The sequence below is a fragment of the Vicugna pacos genome, chromosome X (genome assembly GCF_048564905.1).
Source record: "Vicugna pacos chromosome X, VicPac4, whole genome shotgun sequence".
Classification (NCBI taxonomy): Eukaryota; Metazoa; Chordata; class Mammalia; order Artiodactyla; family Camelidae; genus Vicugna; species Vicugna pacos.
The window spans coordinates 60746277-60764581 of record NC_133023.1 but is presented as its reverse complement, the minus strand read 5'-3'; the positions used below and the strand labels follow the sequence as shown (position 1 = coordinate 60764581).

Genomic DNA, 18305 nt, shown 5'->3' with positions numbered 1-18305 from the left:
TAAATTTATTTATGACATAATTAATAATGGCTCTTTTTTATTTCTACTTATGTATGTATTTATAGCTCACAACAAGAGTATGACTGTACTGTTATCCTACTCTTCTGTTACTTACATCTAAAGACTGTCCTTTGGTTTATAGCCAGAACCACTGTTACTGAGAAATATAAAGCCTGTATATAACAGTAATATTTAACATTTTTGTCTTATTTTAACTTCTGTAGCTTCTAAAGTTTTATATATAAACTGTGCATGGCATTAATGTATATCATGGCCTGCGTATTTGCTAGGATTCATAGGACTTAGCATATAATTGTACTCATGATATATTACACTAAAGGATACAAAGGGAGAAGGCACATGGGGTGAAGTCTGGAGGAATCCAAGCTTAAGCTTCCGAGAGTTCTCTCCCAGTAAGGTCACACAGGACAAGCCTAATTCCTCCAGTAGCAAATTATGACAACATGTGTAAAATGTTGTCTACCAAGAAAGTTCTGTTGTGACTATAAGTCCAGGGCTTTTATTGGTAGTCATGTAGGGATCCTCTGCCTAGTACACACAAAATTCCAGTCTCCCAGATAGAAATCCAGTGTTTGGCATAAACCATATTGTCTGTATAAAGAGTCCAGGCACAGTGAGTCACACTTAACATTTCAAGGAAAGATGGGAAACCACCCCAAATCAAAGTTCCTACATGCTAGTCAGATGCAAAACTTGTAAGTAGACCTTTCTACGTACAGCAGACTCAGGCTTGCACATGTGTATTTATGTATCTATTTTTAATATTTTATTAACTTTGATACTCAGATCTTTGGTAATAGCATATATCCAGCCCTTAAATTGAGTCACTTTGTGTATTTTTTTTCATTTTTCAATTTTATTAGGTAGAATTGTTATAATTTGACTGCACATATACAATGTATTGCATATGAATATATATACACAATATACTACACATATTTTTAAAATTTACGTATATGAACTGTTCATTGTTTCTAAGAACGTTTAGAGCTTTAGCTTTTTAAACTTACATAGTTATCAAAGGAATAAATCCAACCACAAAATAAGAATTAATTCAAAAAGATACATACACCCTGTTATTAACAGCAACATTGTTTATAATTGCCAAGATATGGAAGCAACATAAGTGCACATCAATAGATGAATTGATAAAGAAGATGCAGCATATATATGTAATGCAATACAACTCATCCATAAGAAAGAAGGATATTTTGCCATTTGCAGCCCTTCATTCACTTTTTTTTTCACTTCAAAAACCAGAATCTTATAACTGGTAAAAACATTTCCATTGCATCGAAAACAACAGAACACCTAGAAATAAACTTAACCAAGGAGATTACCTGTACTCTGAAAACTGTAAAACACTGATGAGGGAAATTGAAGATGATACAAAGAAATGGAGAGATATCTTGTGCTCTTGGATTGGAAGAATCAACATTATCAAAATGGCCACACTACCCAAAGCAATCTACATATCTTGCAACTCCTGTCAAAATACTCACAACATTTTTCACAGAACTGGAACAAACAATTCCAAAATTTATATGGAGCCATAAAAAACCCCGAACTGCCAAAGCAATCTTTTGTAGGTCTTTTTTTCTCCCTTTCTTCTTTTTGTTCTCTTTTCTTATGGTTTGATGACTAGAGAAGTTCCTTTAACATTTGTTGTAAAGCTGGTTTGGTAGTGCTGCAATTTTTAGCTTTTGTTTACCTGTGAAGCTTTGATTTCTCCATCAAATCTGAACAAGAGCCTTGTTGGATAGCGTATTCTTGGTTGTAAGTTTCCCCCTTTCATCACTTTAAATATATCGTGCCACTCCCTTCTGGCCTGTAGAGTTTCTGCTGAAAAATCAGCTGATAACCTTATGGGAGTTCCCTGGTACTCTATTTGTTACTTTTCTCTTGCTAACTTTAATATTTTCTCCTTATCCTTAATTGTTGTCAATTTGATGACTATGTGCCTTGGTGTGTTCCTCTTTGGATTGATCCTGTGTGGTACTCTCTGTGCTTCCTGGACTTGGGTGACTGTTTCCTCCCCTAAGTTGGGAAAGTTTTTGGTTACTATCTTTCCAAAATTTTTCTCAGGTTCTTTCTCTCTCTCTTCCCTTTCTGGGACCCCTATAATGTGAATATTAATGTGCTTCACATTATCCCAGAGTTCTCAAACTATCCTCATTTCTTTTCATTCCTTTTTCTTTTTTCTATTCTGCAGTAGTGATTTCCACTAATCTGACTTCTAGCTCATTTATCCGTTCTTCTGCCTCGTTTAGTCTATTCTTGGTTCCTTCTAGTGTGTTATTCATTTCAGTGATTTTATTCTTCAACTCTGTTTGGGTATTCTTTATATTTTCCAACTCGCTAAAAACTTCACTCTGTGCATCTATACTCCTCTTGAGTTCTCTAAACATATTTGTCATCATTACTTTAAACTCTTTCTCAGATAAATTGCCTATCTCCTCATCACTTATTTCTTCTTCTAGGATTTTATCTTGTGCCTTGGCCTAGGAGATCCTCCTCTGCTGCCTCATATTGTTTATCTTTTTATTTGTATTTTTAGGTAGATAGTTATGTTTCTTGACCTTGGAGAGGTGGCCCTCTGTGGGAGGTGTCCTATGCGTCCCAGCAGTACACTCCTCTTTCGTCACCCAAGGGCTAGGGTCCAGCCAGTCCTAATGTAGAGTCTGGCCTGTCTGTGGATTCCTTCCACAGGCTTTAGGGTTGTTGTTTTCTTACTTCTGGTATCTACCCCCTGGTGGATGAGGATGGACTAGAGGCTTATGGAGGTTTCCTGGCAGAGGAGCCAGTGCCTGCCCACTGCTGGGTGAAGCTTGGTCCTGGACCTCTCTGGTGGGTAGGGCTGTATCTAGAGGCCTTTGTGGCTTAGGAAGTGTGCTGATGGGTGGGGCTGTGTTGTTTGGCCTGAGGCTTCCCTATAGGCTGTTGGGTGGGGCTAGGGCTAGGTGCTAATGATCCAATCAAGATGTCAGCCTCCAGGAAAGCTCATGTAGATGAACACTCCCAGAATGTGTGCCACCAGCTTTTATGTCTCCTGGGTGAGTCACAGCAGTCCCCTACGTCCCCAGGAAAACCTCCAATACCAGCAGGCAGGCCTGGCCCAGGTTCCTATGGAATCACTGCCTCTGCCTTTGGTGCCCTCGAGATTCTGTGTATGCTCCCCAAGAGAATGAAGTCTCTTTTTCCCCCAGTCCCATGAGGGTCCTGCAGCTAAGCCCAGCTGGCCTTCAAAACCAGATGCCCTGGGGTCTCCTCTTCCTCCCAATGCCAGAACCCGAGGCTGAGGAGCCTGATGTGGGGCTTAGAGCCCTCACTCCTGTAGGAGGGCCTCTGCAACTTGTTTATTCTTCAGCACTTGTGGGTCACCCACCTGGGGCGTATGGAGCCCAATTATATTGCGAGCACATCCCTCCTACCATGCTGTTGTGGTTCCTTCTTTATGTTTCCAGTTGAAGACGATCTTTGCTAAGTTCCAGTCATTTTCCGATGCTCTAGCAGTCACTTGTGGTTTCGTTGTAGTCACGAGTTGAGGCGAGCTCGTGGTCCTACTACACCATCTTGACTGGAAATCCCACTTTGTGAATTTTATCTCATTCCTAATAGAGAAAACTTTAAGGGAAAAAAACTTTCAGAAGAGGAGATAAAAGTAGTTAGGCTGAGTTAGAAGAAGAGGTAAACTTAAAATTGATTTATTATCATCATGCTTTTCTAAAAGTATAAGCCCAACTATTCAAGGAGAGAGAAAATATAAAAAAGATCTAATATCTTTGTATCTTGAGGAAATTAGAAATAATCTAAAAATAATTTTTGAATTTTCAAATCTCAGGCAAGTACAGCAGTACTAAAATATTCAGATTTCCAATAAACAAAGACCAGGATGAGATGGTTTTAATGGTGATTTATACCAAACATTTAAAGAATTATAAAAAAAAGGAATTACAGTTGACCCTTGATCAACCCTGATTTGAATTTCACAGGTCCACTTATACACAATTTCTTAACAAATACATACTACTGTACTGCAAGTATCCAAGGTTGTGGAATCTGCAGATGTAGAACTGCAGATACAAAGGCCAACTATAAAGTTATATATTGGTTTTTGACTACATGGAGGGTTTGCACCCCAGCCCCCACGTTGTTCAAGGGTCAACTGTAATACCAACCTCAAACTCACTCATCCAAAAAGTTAAAAGAGGAGGGGGACACATCCAAACTCACTTAATAAGGCCAGCATTACCCTAATACCAAAACAAGACACAGAAACTACAAGAAAAAACATAGGCCAATATCCTTGATGAACATAAATGCAAAAATCCTCAACAAAATAGTAGCAACCAAATTCAACAATGCTTTGAAAGGCATTAAAAGACAAATGCAGCAGTGCATTTGATTAAAGGGGATTTATGTGGATTAAACAGAATTTATTTAATCAGAGACTATGATTAAATGGGATTTTTTTCAGAATGTAAGGATGGATCAACATCCACAAATCATCAGTGTGATATCCACATAAACAAAATGAAAGATAAAAATCATATTTCAATAAATGCAGAAAAAGCATTTGACAAAATTCAACATCTATTCATGTTAACAACTCTCAACAAAGTGGATATAGAGGGAATGTACCTCAACATAATGATAGCCATATATGAGAAGCCCACAGCTAACATACTCAAGGAGGAAAAGCTAAAAGATAGTCCTTAAGATCAAGAACAAGACAGGGATGCCCACTTTCACCGCTCTTATTCCACATACTGCTGGAAGTCCTAGCCAGAGCAATTAGGCAAGAAAAAGAAATAAAAGGCATCCACATCAGGAAGAAAGAAGTAAAGCTGTCTCTATTAGCAGATAACATGATATTATATATAGAAAACCCATGATAGTATATACAGAATACCCCATCAAAAATACTGTTAGAATAAACAAATCCAGTAAAGTTACAGGACACAAATCAATACACAAAAATCGGTTGTGTTTCTGTAATCAATAACAAACTATTAAAAAGAAATTAAGAAAACAATCCTAAGAATTTTCATCACAAGGAAAAAATATTTTTTCTATTTCTTTAATTTTGTATCTATATGAGATGATGGATATTTACTAAACTTATTGTGGTAAAACATTTCTTGAAGTATGGAGTCAAATCATTATGCTATATACCTTAAACTTATACAGTGCTGTATATCAATTACATCTCAATAAAACTAGAAGTAAAAAAGAAAACAATCCCATTTCCAATTGCATCAAAAAAGTAAAATACCTAGGAAAATTTAACCAAGAAGATGAAAGACTACACATAAAACTATAAAACACTGATGAAAGAAATTGAAGAAGATGCAAATAAATGGAAAGAGATTCCATGCTCATGGATCACAGCAATTAATATTGCTAAAATATCCATAATCCCCTAAGCAATCTACAGATTCAGTGAAATCCCTGTCAAGAAACCAATGGCATTTTTTTTACAGAAATAGAACAAACAATCCTAAAATTTATATGAAACTACAAAAGACTGAATATTCAAAGCAACCTTGATAAAGAAGAACAAAGCTGAAGACATCATGCTTCCTGATTTCAAACTATTATTACAAAGCTATAGTTAAGTGAAACAGCATGGTATTGACATAAAAATAGACACACAGATCAGTGGAACAGAATAGAGAAATCAGAAATTACCCACACATATATGGGAATTTATTTGCAACAAACAACCCTAGAATATACAGTGGGGAAAGAACAGTCTCTTCAGTAAATGGTGTTGGGAAAACTGGACAGCCATATTGCAAAAGAATGAAGCTAGACCACTGTCTTACAGCATCTGCAACAATTATCTCAAAATAAGTTATAGATTTGAACTCAAGACCTGCAGCCATAAAACTCTAGGAGAAAACATAGGTGGTAAATCTCCTTGACACTGGTCTTGACAATGAATTTTTGGAATTGACACCATAAACAACGGCAACAAAAGCAAAGATAAACAAATGTGGCTGCATCAAAGTAAAAAGCTTCTGCAGAGCAACAGGAACTATTAAAAAATTTAAAAAGCAACCTATTGAATGGGACAAAATATTTGCAAATCATACATCAATCAGATAAGGGGTTTATATGTGAAATATGTAATTAACTCATACAACTCAATAGGAAAAAATCTGATTAAAAATGCACAGACATTTAAATAGACATTTTAAAAAAAATTACAAATCACCAACAGGTACATGAAAATGTTCTCAACATCACTCATCATCAGACAAGTGGAAATCAAAAGCACAATGAGATACCACCTCACACTTGTTAGAATAGCTGTCATCAAAAAGACAAGAAGCAACAAGTGTTGGAGAAGATGTGGAAAAAAGGGAACTCTTATGCACTGTTGGTAGGGATATAAATTGGTGTAGCCACTATGGAAAATAGTATAGAGGTTCCTCAAAAAATGAAAATTAGAACCTACCATATGGTCCAGCAGTTACACTTCTGGGTATTTAAAGGAAAAAATCACTAAACTCAAAGAGATACATGCACCCCCATTTTCATTGCAGCATTATTTATAATAGCCAAGACATGGAAACAACCTGTTGTCCATCGATGGATGAGTGGAAAAATAAAATGTAGAATATGTACATATATGTATATATATTTATGTATGTATGTGTGTGCATGTATATATATATATATGTATATAAAGTGAATATTATTCACCCATAAAAGGAAGGAAATCTTGCCATTTGCAACAACATGGATGGACCTTGAGGGTGTTATGCCAAGTGAAATAAGTTAGACAGAGAAAGTCAAATGCCATGTGATCTAACTTATGTGGAATCTTAAAAAAAAACACTCATGAATAAAGAGGACAGATTTGTGGTTGTTGGAAGCAGGAAATGGGCGAGTCTGTGAGATGAGGGAATGTGTGAAATGGGTGAAGATGGTCGAAAGGTACAAACTTCTAGTTATAAAAAAAGTCCTGGGGATATAATGTACAGCATGGTAACTATACTTAATAATACTGTATTGTATATTGAAAGTTGCTAAGAGAGTAGATCTTAAAAGTTCTCATCACAAGAAAAAAATTATAACTGTGTGTGGTTATGGATGTTAACCAGGAGAATAAAACCTTGGAAAGTGTTGAGTTTACATGTACTAATATATTTATCACATTGGTTTTTGTATTATTGAATAATTGGAAGTAAATTAAATACCCAGCAATCAGATATCTTATTGATCCATGTTCTCTAATTTCAGTTGCTTCTGTGTTGTATCAGTTTTGCTATACTGGTGTAACATCTGAACTATTTAATATTTTTCTTTAAATAGACTTTTAACTTTATACCTGGCCATGCCTATTACAGTATAGCAGAAAGCATGAATCTATGCTAGTTACATCCATTTGAAATATACATTTAAATGAATGCATAATTAAAATGAAGTACTTATGTCTGTGTAACATCTAAAATCATTTTATGTACTATCGGTATAGTGTTTGTACCACACACAAGGAAAGTCCTGATTAATGGTGCATCCATACAACACAGCCTTTAGAAATGATGATGTAGTTATCTTTTTATTGACTTAATTGAAAATCTTTCCTTAACTAGGTGAGAAAACAATATACTCTTAATGCATGTACTTTTGTAATTTACATTCTAGTAAATAGGTTTATGTACTTGGAATACTTTACACTAAAATATTAATAGTTGTAATGGCTCAGTGATTATGGGAAATATTTTAAACTTTATATTCAAATCTCTTAAAATGTTAATGAGCATATATCTTCTAATCATAAATAAAAAATTTAAAAATTATAGATTCTCCTTTTATTTCCTAAAAAACTAATTCTAAAACCTCTTAAATATTATTAAAATATGTTAATTGGGGTTTTCCTCTTTTTTAAAATTTCTGTACTTTTGGTCCCTTTCTTCGCCAATATTTACTTTTGGTCTTTGTCGTCACTATTTACTTTTCCTGTATTTAAAACAGGCCATTCAGAAAGGTAATACAGAAGTTGCAAGAATACATGCTGAAAATGCAATCCGCCAGAAGAACCAAGCAATTAATTTCTTGAGAATGAGTGCTAGGGTTGATGCTGTGGCAGCCAGAGTTCAAACTGCAGTAACAATGGGCAAGGTAAACCTTAATATCTGTAAATAATAGGAACTCTTGATTTAAATTATTGAAGGTATTAAGAGCTGTCAGAAATCTAAATCTATTGAAAGGTGCTACAGGGTGTTGGTAAGGCTTTTATAGGGCAGGGGAGGCATAATCAAAATGCTTAGTGAAGAAAATTATTTTGGCAGTGGCTTTTCAGCTAGGGTCTGATTAGTTGTCTTCTAATGAAGAGTCAAAGATAAAAGTCAATGCCTACACTAGAAATACATACTGCATTTTTACTATTAAGGAAATGGTAGATAAATTTACAAGATGATCTACAAGTAATTTATTTAAGAGACTACATAAATTTTGAGATTTCTTATATTATAGGATTCTCAGTCTTTTTTTTTTAACTCCTAATAGGTAACCAAGTCCATGGCAGGTGTAGTTAAGTCTATGGATGTTACGTTGAGAAGTATGAACCTTGAAAAGGTAAAAAAAAAAATGATGTTCAGCTAGAATCTTTTCAGTGTAAGTTTTTCCTTATGACTATATTTATTTTCGCAGATTTCTGCCCTCATGGACAAATTTGAACAGCAATTTGAAACACTGGATGTTCAAACACAACAAATGGAAGACACAATGAGTAGTACTACAACCCTAACAACACCACAAGTAAGAATGGTTTCTCTACTTAAAATAACTTTTTAAATTACCCAACTTCAAAATATAATGGCTTTGTGAGCCTAAATCATTTCTAGAGTGTTAAGTAAACATGATGTATCCCCAAAATGCAAATAGGAAATTATGCTCTGACCCAGGATTCCTGAGAACATGTTGGAAGACAACATTTCCTATCTTGTTTTGACATTCTAAGAATCATAATAGGTCACATGTCTAGAGGGTCTAGAACTTGATTCTACCTTACTGCTAGTGGTTCTTACTGATGAAGGCATTGCACTAGAGGCTAACTGAGGCCAGTGGGTATTAAATATTATCCTAAGCCTCAGCTAATTCATCTCATTTGCAAGCATTCTGCTTCCTGCCTGCTCTTTCAGTATGTTATTTATGCACAAGCCACAGGTGAACAAATAATAAATTATAAGATCAATTATTTTCAGAAAACTAGGGTTTTTTTCTAGGATGTTGTTGAATTTGCAACTTAGAGACATGGCACAGAGAACATTAAAATTTGAAACTAGTTTGGATGTCACACAAGCCAGAAACAAAGTTTTTGTGAAACTTAAGTATTCATATAGCCAATTAATTTCATTATCACTGTTTTTGATCCCAGTGCCTATCATATGGTTAATTAAGTAAACAAAGAACTTGTTTTCACTACTTCAGATGATAATATGGAAAAATATAATTTACAAAATAGGTTAGGAAAAAATCAATAGACATCCATCAAAATTTTACTGCAGATGATGCCTTTCACTGAGGTAAATAAGAGAAAAAGCTTATGTCTGGTTTTAGAGTTGAGAAAGAAAGAATTAATGTGTATGTCTTATAGTGAGCTTATATTTAGCCATTACTTTAATACCTACTCTAAAGCTTTTCTCCCCAAAGTGTGGTGCAAGAATCAGGAACATTTGTATCATCTGGGAGCTCATTAGGATTGCAGAAATTCAGACCCTGTCCACAGATACATTGAATCAGAATCATTTTAACATGATTACCAGGTGATTTTTGTGCACTGATTTTGAGAAGTGCTGTTCTAGAGTTTCTGTTTCTTACTCAAGCACCTTAGGTGATTTCCAGGTAATTTTATGGTCAAGTTCAGGAAAACACAAATGAATTAGAAGAATGACTTATAATCAGGATACTTGATCTAATCCATAGTCTGCCACTAATTAAGTTTGTGACCTTAAAATACTCACTACGTTGGGCCTCAGTTTCCATAGCTGTAAAATGTATGGGTTGGATTTGATGATATCTAAATGCCTCATAACTCTGAAAAATCTTGAGATTCATTCATCTAACATTTGCTGAGCACCTTCTCCTGCTTCAGGTATTGTGCTAGGTTCTGGGACCTTTAAATATGTACAAAACATTCTTCATAAAGAGTCAGCCAAAACTTACAGCAGAAATGGAGAGGGATCTGGTTGAACACGCTTAGAACACGCCCAAATTCTTATACCATGCTAATGAATAATTAGAATTAAATTGGCATATTCACTGTGGAGAAGAAATGTGGTAATATCTGCAGTTCGTTCTTAACATAGCAGTCAGAGTAATCCTGTTAAAATAGTTCAGATCATGTCATTGTTCTGCTCAAAACCCTTCAGTGGCTCTACATCTCCTTCAATTTATAAAAGCCAAAATCTTTACAATGGCCTATAGTGTCATTTTAGGATCTGTCTCACCCTGCTTCTCTGACCTTATCACCTATGTTTACTCATCACTCTACTCAGGTACTTGGCCTCCTTGTTATTTGTCAAACACACCAAGTACATTTCTTAAAGTCATTCCACTCACAGGTTCCTCTGCCTGAGTCTTCTTCCTCCTGTTTTGTAAGCATTCTCATTGCTGGCTCCCCTACCTCCTTCAGTTCTTTGTTCCAATGTCATTTTCTCAGTGAGGTCTTTTCTGACCATCCTTAAAAGTACAGCAAACGGCACGCCCACCATGTGCCATACTCCCTATCTGCCATCCCTGCTTTATTTTTCTCTAGTGTACATATCACTTAATATACCACATAATTTTTTAGAAAAAGTTTTATCTGCTCCCACCCCTTTCACATGCACACACTAGAATGTAAGCTTAACGAAGGCAGGGATTTTTAGCACTGTTGTTTATTGATGCATCCCCAGCACTTAAAATGATATCTGGCATAAAGTAGGTGCACAATTAAAATTTTTTAAAAAATCAAAGTATATGAAAATGCATGTAACCTGTAACCTAGTCCTTCTACTTCCAAATTTATACACAAAAAATCCCCTACATGTGTGTATAAACATACTTCTATATGAGAATGTTCATTGAACCATTGTCTGTAATCAGGAGAGATTAGGCAAAAATGTTTAAATGTCCATAAATAAAATAGAAAAATATAATTGGGAATATTTCTTTATTGCAGTAATATACAGCAGTGAAAGTTAATGAACTAGATCTCTAGATCTCAATATAACTAGATTTTATTAGGTTAAGTGAAAAAAGCAGGTTGCAGAATAATGAGTATACATAGTATAATGCCATTTAAGTGAATTTGAAAAATACAAATATTGTTATTTTAGATATGAGGTAAAAACAAAATGATCTAAGTATTTGATATTTTATCTAAGCACATAAGTATTTGATCTATTATTTTCTGGACTTTTGTATTTTGGAAATACTTTGAAAGTGAATGAAAGAGAATAAGAGAAACTAAGACCCAACAGCATTATTAGTGATTTGTGTAAAATCATGTACCGTGTTAGTGGTACAGCTGTGACTACATCTTAGAACTCACACCTGTGTGTTCAAAATATTTTAACTAAGTTAAACAGTTATGATTAAAATTTAAATCTGTTACATTTTAAATACAAGCAAAGTGGGTTAGAACAGAGCTTTATAAATTGCTTCACTTCCTTGGAGAGCTACATTACCCAGATTCAAATTATAATGTGAATATCACTGCTAATATTTTTCATGTAACCTCATAGTTTAAGGCTATAATTTAGCATTATTCAGAAATAAATCATTTTCTGAGATAATTCAGCTCCCTCTGGTGGTAAAAAAATACTTTTTTAAAAAAGCTTTCTTCTAAAAATTGTAGACCAGTTCCCCCTTTTTGAAGCTAAATTAGAAACAAAAACTACCCAACAAGCAAATATCATTTAAATAAAAATTCTTCTTTTCTTATTCTAGAACCAAGTGGATATGCTGCTTCAGGAAATGGCAGATGAAGCTGGGTAAGAAATTATTCAAGTGCTATTAGATAATGTTGATTTAATAACTACACCAGTGGTCAGAGTTAGGTTTTGACCCTAGAATTTAGTGCTGGAAGGGCCTTTGGAACAATCATCCAGCAACTTGTCAAGCTCATAAAAATATAACTTTTTTCAAATCATCCTAGTATTTCTTAAAAATCTCTGGAGATAGATTCAATTATTGTGTGATAAGAAATTGAGGAAGGTGATTGAGGGAGGAAGGAGTGTTTAAAATTTCTTCAGTACCTTCTGTGTTCAGCATATAGCAAATGATTACTTTTTTAAATCTAGGATCTTCCAAAAGAATTCTACTATGATCAGGCCATTAAGTCTTAAGCCCAATTTGAGTCCTGCAAACTGAGCAATATGTGCAAAATGTCCAAGGGGTTCAAAAGATGGCAACATTTCATTATTACAGATGGTTATTTGTTTTTTTTTTAAGTAAATAATTGGCACCTTTTGTGGTACTGCTATTAGAAATAGGGTGTCTGTTAAGAGGCTATTTATTTTAGGCCCTTCTTGTTAGAGGGGAATGACTTGTATGCTACAGAAGTCATATCAGTTTTCTCTGGTATATTATTTAGTTCAAGAGAGCATTATAGTAAAGAATAAAATTTTTTTCAAAGATAGAGATTAAGACTGAGTGATACTAAAGTTTTATGCTTTATCTTCAAAGGTAGAGTAATAGATTGAAAGAGATTTTGTACTCTTTTCTTTTCTCCTGAGAAGAGAAGATTTGAAGACACCTGGAAAATAGAGTTGATGAGTATTATTCGTGTCTAAATTAATGCTTAATTGGAATGAACAGTTTAGTTTATCAGCTCTTTAGATCACTAATGTATCTATCATTAGTGAATTAAAACCGAGGTTAATAAACCAGGTTTACATTATTTGAGAACAGGGCTGGACGTTAAGTTGTACACTATTTTGTTTTAAGTATCCTGACATAGCCCATATACCAACAGGAAGGTAGTAAGAAAGGTGATTTTTAAGTATTGTAAAAAAGACCAAGGCATGTCAGAAGACTGTTTTAGTAATATGAGGCTAAGGACTTATTTCTGTTTCTACCAAAGACAAAAGAAGAAGATTGGGCTTGAAAATACAGATGGGGAGATCTTATAAAATGAATATTGCCGTATTACAGCCTTGCCAACCCTCAGTGGAAATCAAGTTCAGTAGAAAACTTTTTGATAAGATTTAGAGTAGAATTTCTCAACCTCGACACTATTGACATTTTGGGCTAGATAATCCCAGGGGCTGTCTTATGTATTGTAGAATATTTAACAGCATCCCTGGCCTCTACCCACAGGATACCAGTATCACCCCTCCCACCAGTTGTGACAGCCAAAAATGCCTCCAGACATTGTCAAATATTCTTTGAGGGTGTGGAGCCAAATGGAGAAAGATTTCTTATGTCAATGATGGGTAGTAGCTGGAGCAGAAGAAATAGGTAGAACACTGATGTTGAAATACTGATGCCCATCCTTAAAGATGTTTATTCACATTCTGTTTTATTATAGCAAAATTTTAGTATAGCATCTTTACCTTTTAAATAACAATATTTCTGTAGAATCTCCCAATGACTATTAAAGTTACTACATTCACTGTAGTGTTTTCAAACTGGATTTGGCATACACTGGTCTAGATACAGGCAGAAAGACTAGTTTGTATCCTAGAGAAGTAGTTATAATAGAGATTAAAATAATGGGCCTTGGAGGCAGACAAACCTGGGTTTGAATCCTGTCTATCACTAGAGTGACCTTGGGCAAGTTGTCTTAAATTTTCTAAGCTTCAGTTATATAGTTAGATGCAAGTAATGATTTCTACCAATGGTAGCTCAGGAGCTAAACACTAAACTTGAAATTAGCTCAGATATTAAATATGAATGTTGATCCTAAGGCTACATATATCTAGCCTGTTTTATCTTATTTCGGCATATTATTAATTTTCTTTACAGTAGGAGACATAATAGTAATCTCCAATAAATTCAGTATGTTGGATGACCGTTGTTTTGGTCTTTTTTCAGAGGACCAGAACATTTTCCTGTCTTTTATTAGCTTTTCTATCATAAGATTATCATCTACATGGGTCTCCATTAGGGCTCAACAAAAACTCTTTAAAAATAGTACATTCATTTATCCTAAGGTGGACATTCAGAAGATGTTTAAGTTCTGTTCACATTAATAAAATTGAATCAGTATTATGTTAATTTAAATTAAGGTAAAATACTAGATGGAATATTCAAGTTTGCAATAAGCCTGTTTTATTGCTTATTATAATTAGATAAGGAGCAAGATGCCTATATTAACATTCATTTATGTTAATTATTTTTAAATTGTAGCCTTGATCTCAATATGGAACTACCGCAAGGTCAGACCGGTTCTGTTGGCACAAGTGTTACTTCCATGGAACAGGTAGATGTTGGATTTTATCTTCATTTGTATGAACTTGATGAATGAATTAAATATATATGTATTCATATTTATATATAAATAAGTATATTCTCCTTTTCTTCTTTTATAAAAGGTATTTTTCTACTATAATATGACATCATAAATTAGCAAAATGTGATTAGCCTTTAACTTACTAATGATGGACATTTTCTATTTGCATGCATATTTCTTTTAGAAATTGAATTTGCTCCCCTTCATAGCCTTCTGCTCTATTAAGTTCTCCATATATTCTGAAATGTTTTAAAAAACTAAACTATTAATGTTGGTTTTTGTGTGAATTCTTGAGATGATATTTTAAATCTTATTTAAATATGAACTATTTAAAATATTAGTGATTTATATTTGTCACAGCCCTATGACTTTCAAAATTTGTTTTCTCCAGGATGAACTATCACAGAGACTTGCTCGTCTACGTGATCAAGTGTAATTTAAAGAACTGGTGCTTTTGTTTACTTCACTTCTGAAATATTTTGTGTGTATATATAGATAAGTTTCATTTCAGTTACACTGAGAACACCATCTGTTACAGAATGCTTAAACATTATTTGTATATAATGCTTTCTTTTTACCTTGCTATACTTTCCAATAAGAAAGTCCAAAGGGTTTCCACCTTGACAGACTTTACAGTTTTGTATATTATGTTGAAAAGTGTGAGACAGTTTTTGTAGATGTCTTTGAGCTAGCATTAACTTGTTGTATATGAAACATCTTCCTCAAAAATTACATGAAAAATCTAGCATCAAAGTACTACAGAATAAAGTAATTTATACAGAATAAACTATAAAATAAAGATTATGGTTTCTTTTTAACTCAAAGTAGTTTTACATCTCTGTCTGCATTCACATGTGATGCATAAAAATAAAAGCAGGGAAAACATGTTTACTTAATATGTTTACATAACTGAAAGTACCTCATTTAGTGTCATACAGTGGACAATGCTACTTTTTGTGTTTTATGTTTGTTTTTACTATCCAAACAAATTCAGTTGACTTTTAATTTGTGTTCATCAGCTTTTGAATTTAGATTATTATGAGAATTTTTACCCAGTAGCCTAATGAATATTATTTAAATTCCTTAAATTAAAAATTTTTTCATTGATAAAAAATCAGCAAAATTAAAGAAATTAAGATTTGCTCATTTAAAAAAAATTCTCTTTGGTAAATATCACTGGTAAGACTCAGAAATTCAACCTTTCATACTTTCAAATGAAATTGAAACACATTCTTAATGATTCTCCTATTTCCACTCAACCCTTGTTAGATTGTGTTTTAAAAGGAGATTAATTTGCATGGCCTTAATATCATTTACATTTCCCACATAATTGTTGATTGGTTTTCGAGAATCTTGGCCTGTGTTTTTAAACCAAAAAAAAAAAAATAACAAAGTTGAACCAACTCTAGTTACAACTACAGTTGACCCTTGAACAATGTGAAGCTTAGGGGTTCTGAGCCCCTTCTGCAGTTGAAAAACCACATACAATTTTATAATTATGTTGGCCCTCTATATCTGCGGTTCAACATCCAGAGATTCAACCAACTGCAGGTTGTGTAGTACTATAGTATTGAAAAAAATCTGTGTATAAGTGGACCCACACAGTTCAAACTTGTGTTGTTATGGGGTCAGCTGTACTATAAGTTCTGGTTGAATGTGTTCATTCTTTTATCTTAAACAACTTGAATAACTGGAATAAATGAAGTGGAAATAAAATAAATGAAAGTTATGCCCAGTGATGCAAATAACTTCCAGCCCAATGGAGGTTGGTAGCATAACATAGGGGGTGGATGAACAGAAAAGTCATAAGATTATAAAGAACGCTAGACTCTGGAAGGCCAAGATCCTTGGGGAAAAGCATATGATGACCAGCTGTACTACTTGCCATCTCCCCAGAAATACCTGTATTTTGCCAAACTAAAATGAACAAATTAACACATGCCTGCAATTTTCTGATGTAACAGCCTCAGATATGGAGAAGTGACCAAGTTATATTTTAGACAGTATACTACTAATCTAAATTAAGTAAATAACGTGATTTTCCTTACTTAATGTATGATTGATCCATGAAAGAATTCCAGTATTTCATGAAATTCTATTAAGAGCAAATGTATTTTGATAATTTTTCCATTATAAGTCATGAAAGCACTCAAAGTGCAATTATGGAGGCTCTTTTTTGTTAAGTACTCACCATTCATATATGATGTTTCCTACTATAGATGACAGCATATATAAATGAAGATTATTTTTTACTGGTTAATGAAATGAGAAATTACTCTTTTGCTAAGTTTGGGTTAAACCTATTTAACATTCTTGGTAATTGACTATATGATGTCACCTCAATGTGGTAATCTTCCATTTTGTTTATAACTGATACCTTGTCTTTTCTACGTAAAGGGTAAGTTTATGTGTTTATATTTGGAACATCCCAGAGAAGTATAGAAGAGGTTAAAATATCTATAAAATAGAGTTTTCTTATTTTCCATTGGTGGGAATTGTAGCTTTTGTTCTTTTGACTTGAATAAAAATTTTTAAATTATGAACATGGCTTACTTAAATCTAGAAATATAAATGATTCTGATCTAAAGATAACTGCTCATAGTTTTATTTAACAGCCATATCAGATTTATCTTTTAAAAATATTGTTTCTGGTAGACACCCAAATTTTACTTTTGGATTCATCTATTATCTTATAAATATAATAAAAATTTCTTTCTTACAATTTGTCCTTAGACCAATAGCTGCACAACCTGTGAACTCTTACCTTGTTGGTATAAATTATATTTCTAATTTGATAAGTGATTCAAAAAATGAAAAATAACACATCCAGTTATGCTATTATGAAATGTAGACATCATAATTTTTAGTTCCCTATCTAATTTTCTTCAGATTTTTTTCTAAGTATTTGATTATATCATTTGGTAGAATGTATAAGTATAATTAAATGCTCAGACACATTTTGCATCACCTTCACCCTTTAGAAAATGTGGCCATTATTTAAAGCATTCTTAAAAAGAACCCCTGACAAAAGTCATACCTCTGCTCCTAAATGCTTCCATGCCTAAAATCTTCCACCTTCTTATGAACCATCTTAGGTAAGCATTATGGGCTGGATTATTTTACCTGGTTAATTTATTACCAATCATTGGTACAAATAGACAGAAATAGGACCTAGAACAGGTAAATTATGATGAGAGATTAGTTTGCTTATAGTTTAGAAAGTTATGGGAAAGGAACCTCTGGATGGACTATCTGAAGAGAATCTAAGGGTACTAGTTATTTATAAAGAAAATAAGAACAAAGTGATTGACAGGTTGTCAGAGACAAACTTAAGCCTAATTTTCTGTGGATTTGCTGAAGTTAGTAGATGACAGCTCCAAGGTAAAGTCTTAAATTGGCTCTAGTGTAGTGTAGAGTAGAGGAAAAAAGCCCTGATCTCCAGTGATTTAGATTTCTAGCTCTGCCTCTGATACTGACTGCTAACTTGATAATCCTCTTACCTGCTTCTGTGCCTTAGATTCCCTTTCTACAAATCTCTGCAGAGTACATTGGTTGTGTAAACTGAAGTGAGTTGCTGTAGTACAGTACATTCCCTCCATTCTTTTTTTTTTTAATTTTCTGCTTTTCACCCCAAAGAATTCTAAATGCAGTATTAAGATATTATGGGTCTTAGAATCTTATGTCTCCGGAAACCTGGAGGACATCTAATCCACCCTACCACCCATTTTACATAAGAGGAGGCCAGAGAAAATCAGATCCACCACATTTGTTGAGCATCTATTGTTTGTTAGGAATGGTTCTGGGTACTTTGATACATTGGTTTATGTAATTC

At 33.8% G+C, this 18305-nt stretch overlaps 1 protein-coding gene across 1 annotated transcript in view; it reads left to right on the top strand.

Annotated features, from left to right (window-relative positions):
* Nucleotides 1-17012, top strand: part of LOC102526872 (charged multivesicular body protein 1B2) — a 33520-nt gene extending 16508 nt beyond the window's left edge. Inside the window, exons 3-8 of the mRNA XM_006219120.4 lie at nt 8008-8154; nt 8542-8610; nt 8686-8793; nt 11968-12011; nt 14371-14443; nt 14865-17012. Coding sequence (XP_006219182.1) covers nt 8008-8154; nt 8542-8610; nt 8686-8793; nt 11968-12011; nt 14371-14443; nt 14865-14909 — 486 coding nt within the window. The 3' untranslated portion in view covers nt 14910-17012. The remainder of the gene's footprint in view (nt 1-8007; nt 8155-8541; nt 8611-8685; nt 8794-11967; nt 12012-14370; nt 14444-14864) is intronic.
* Nucleotides 17013-18305: the final 1293 nt, after the last annotated feature.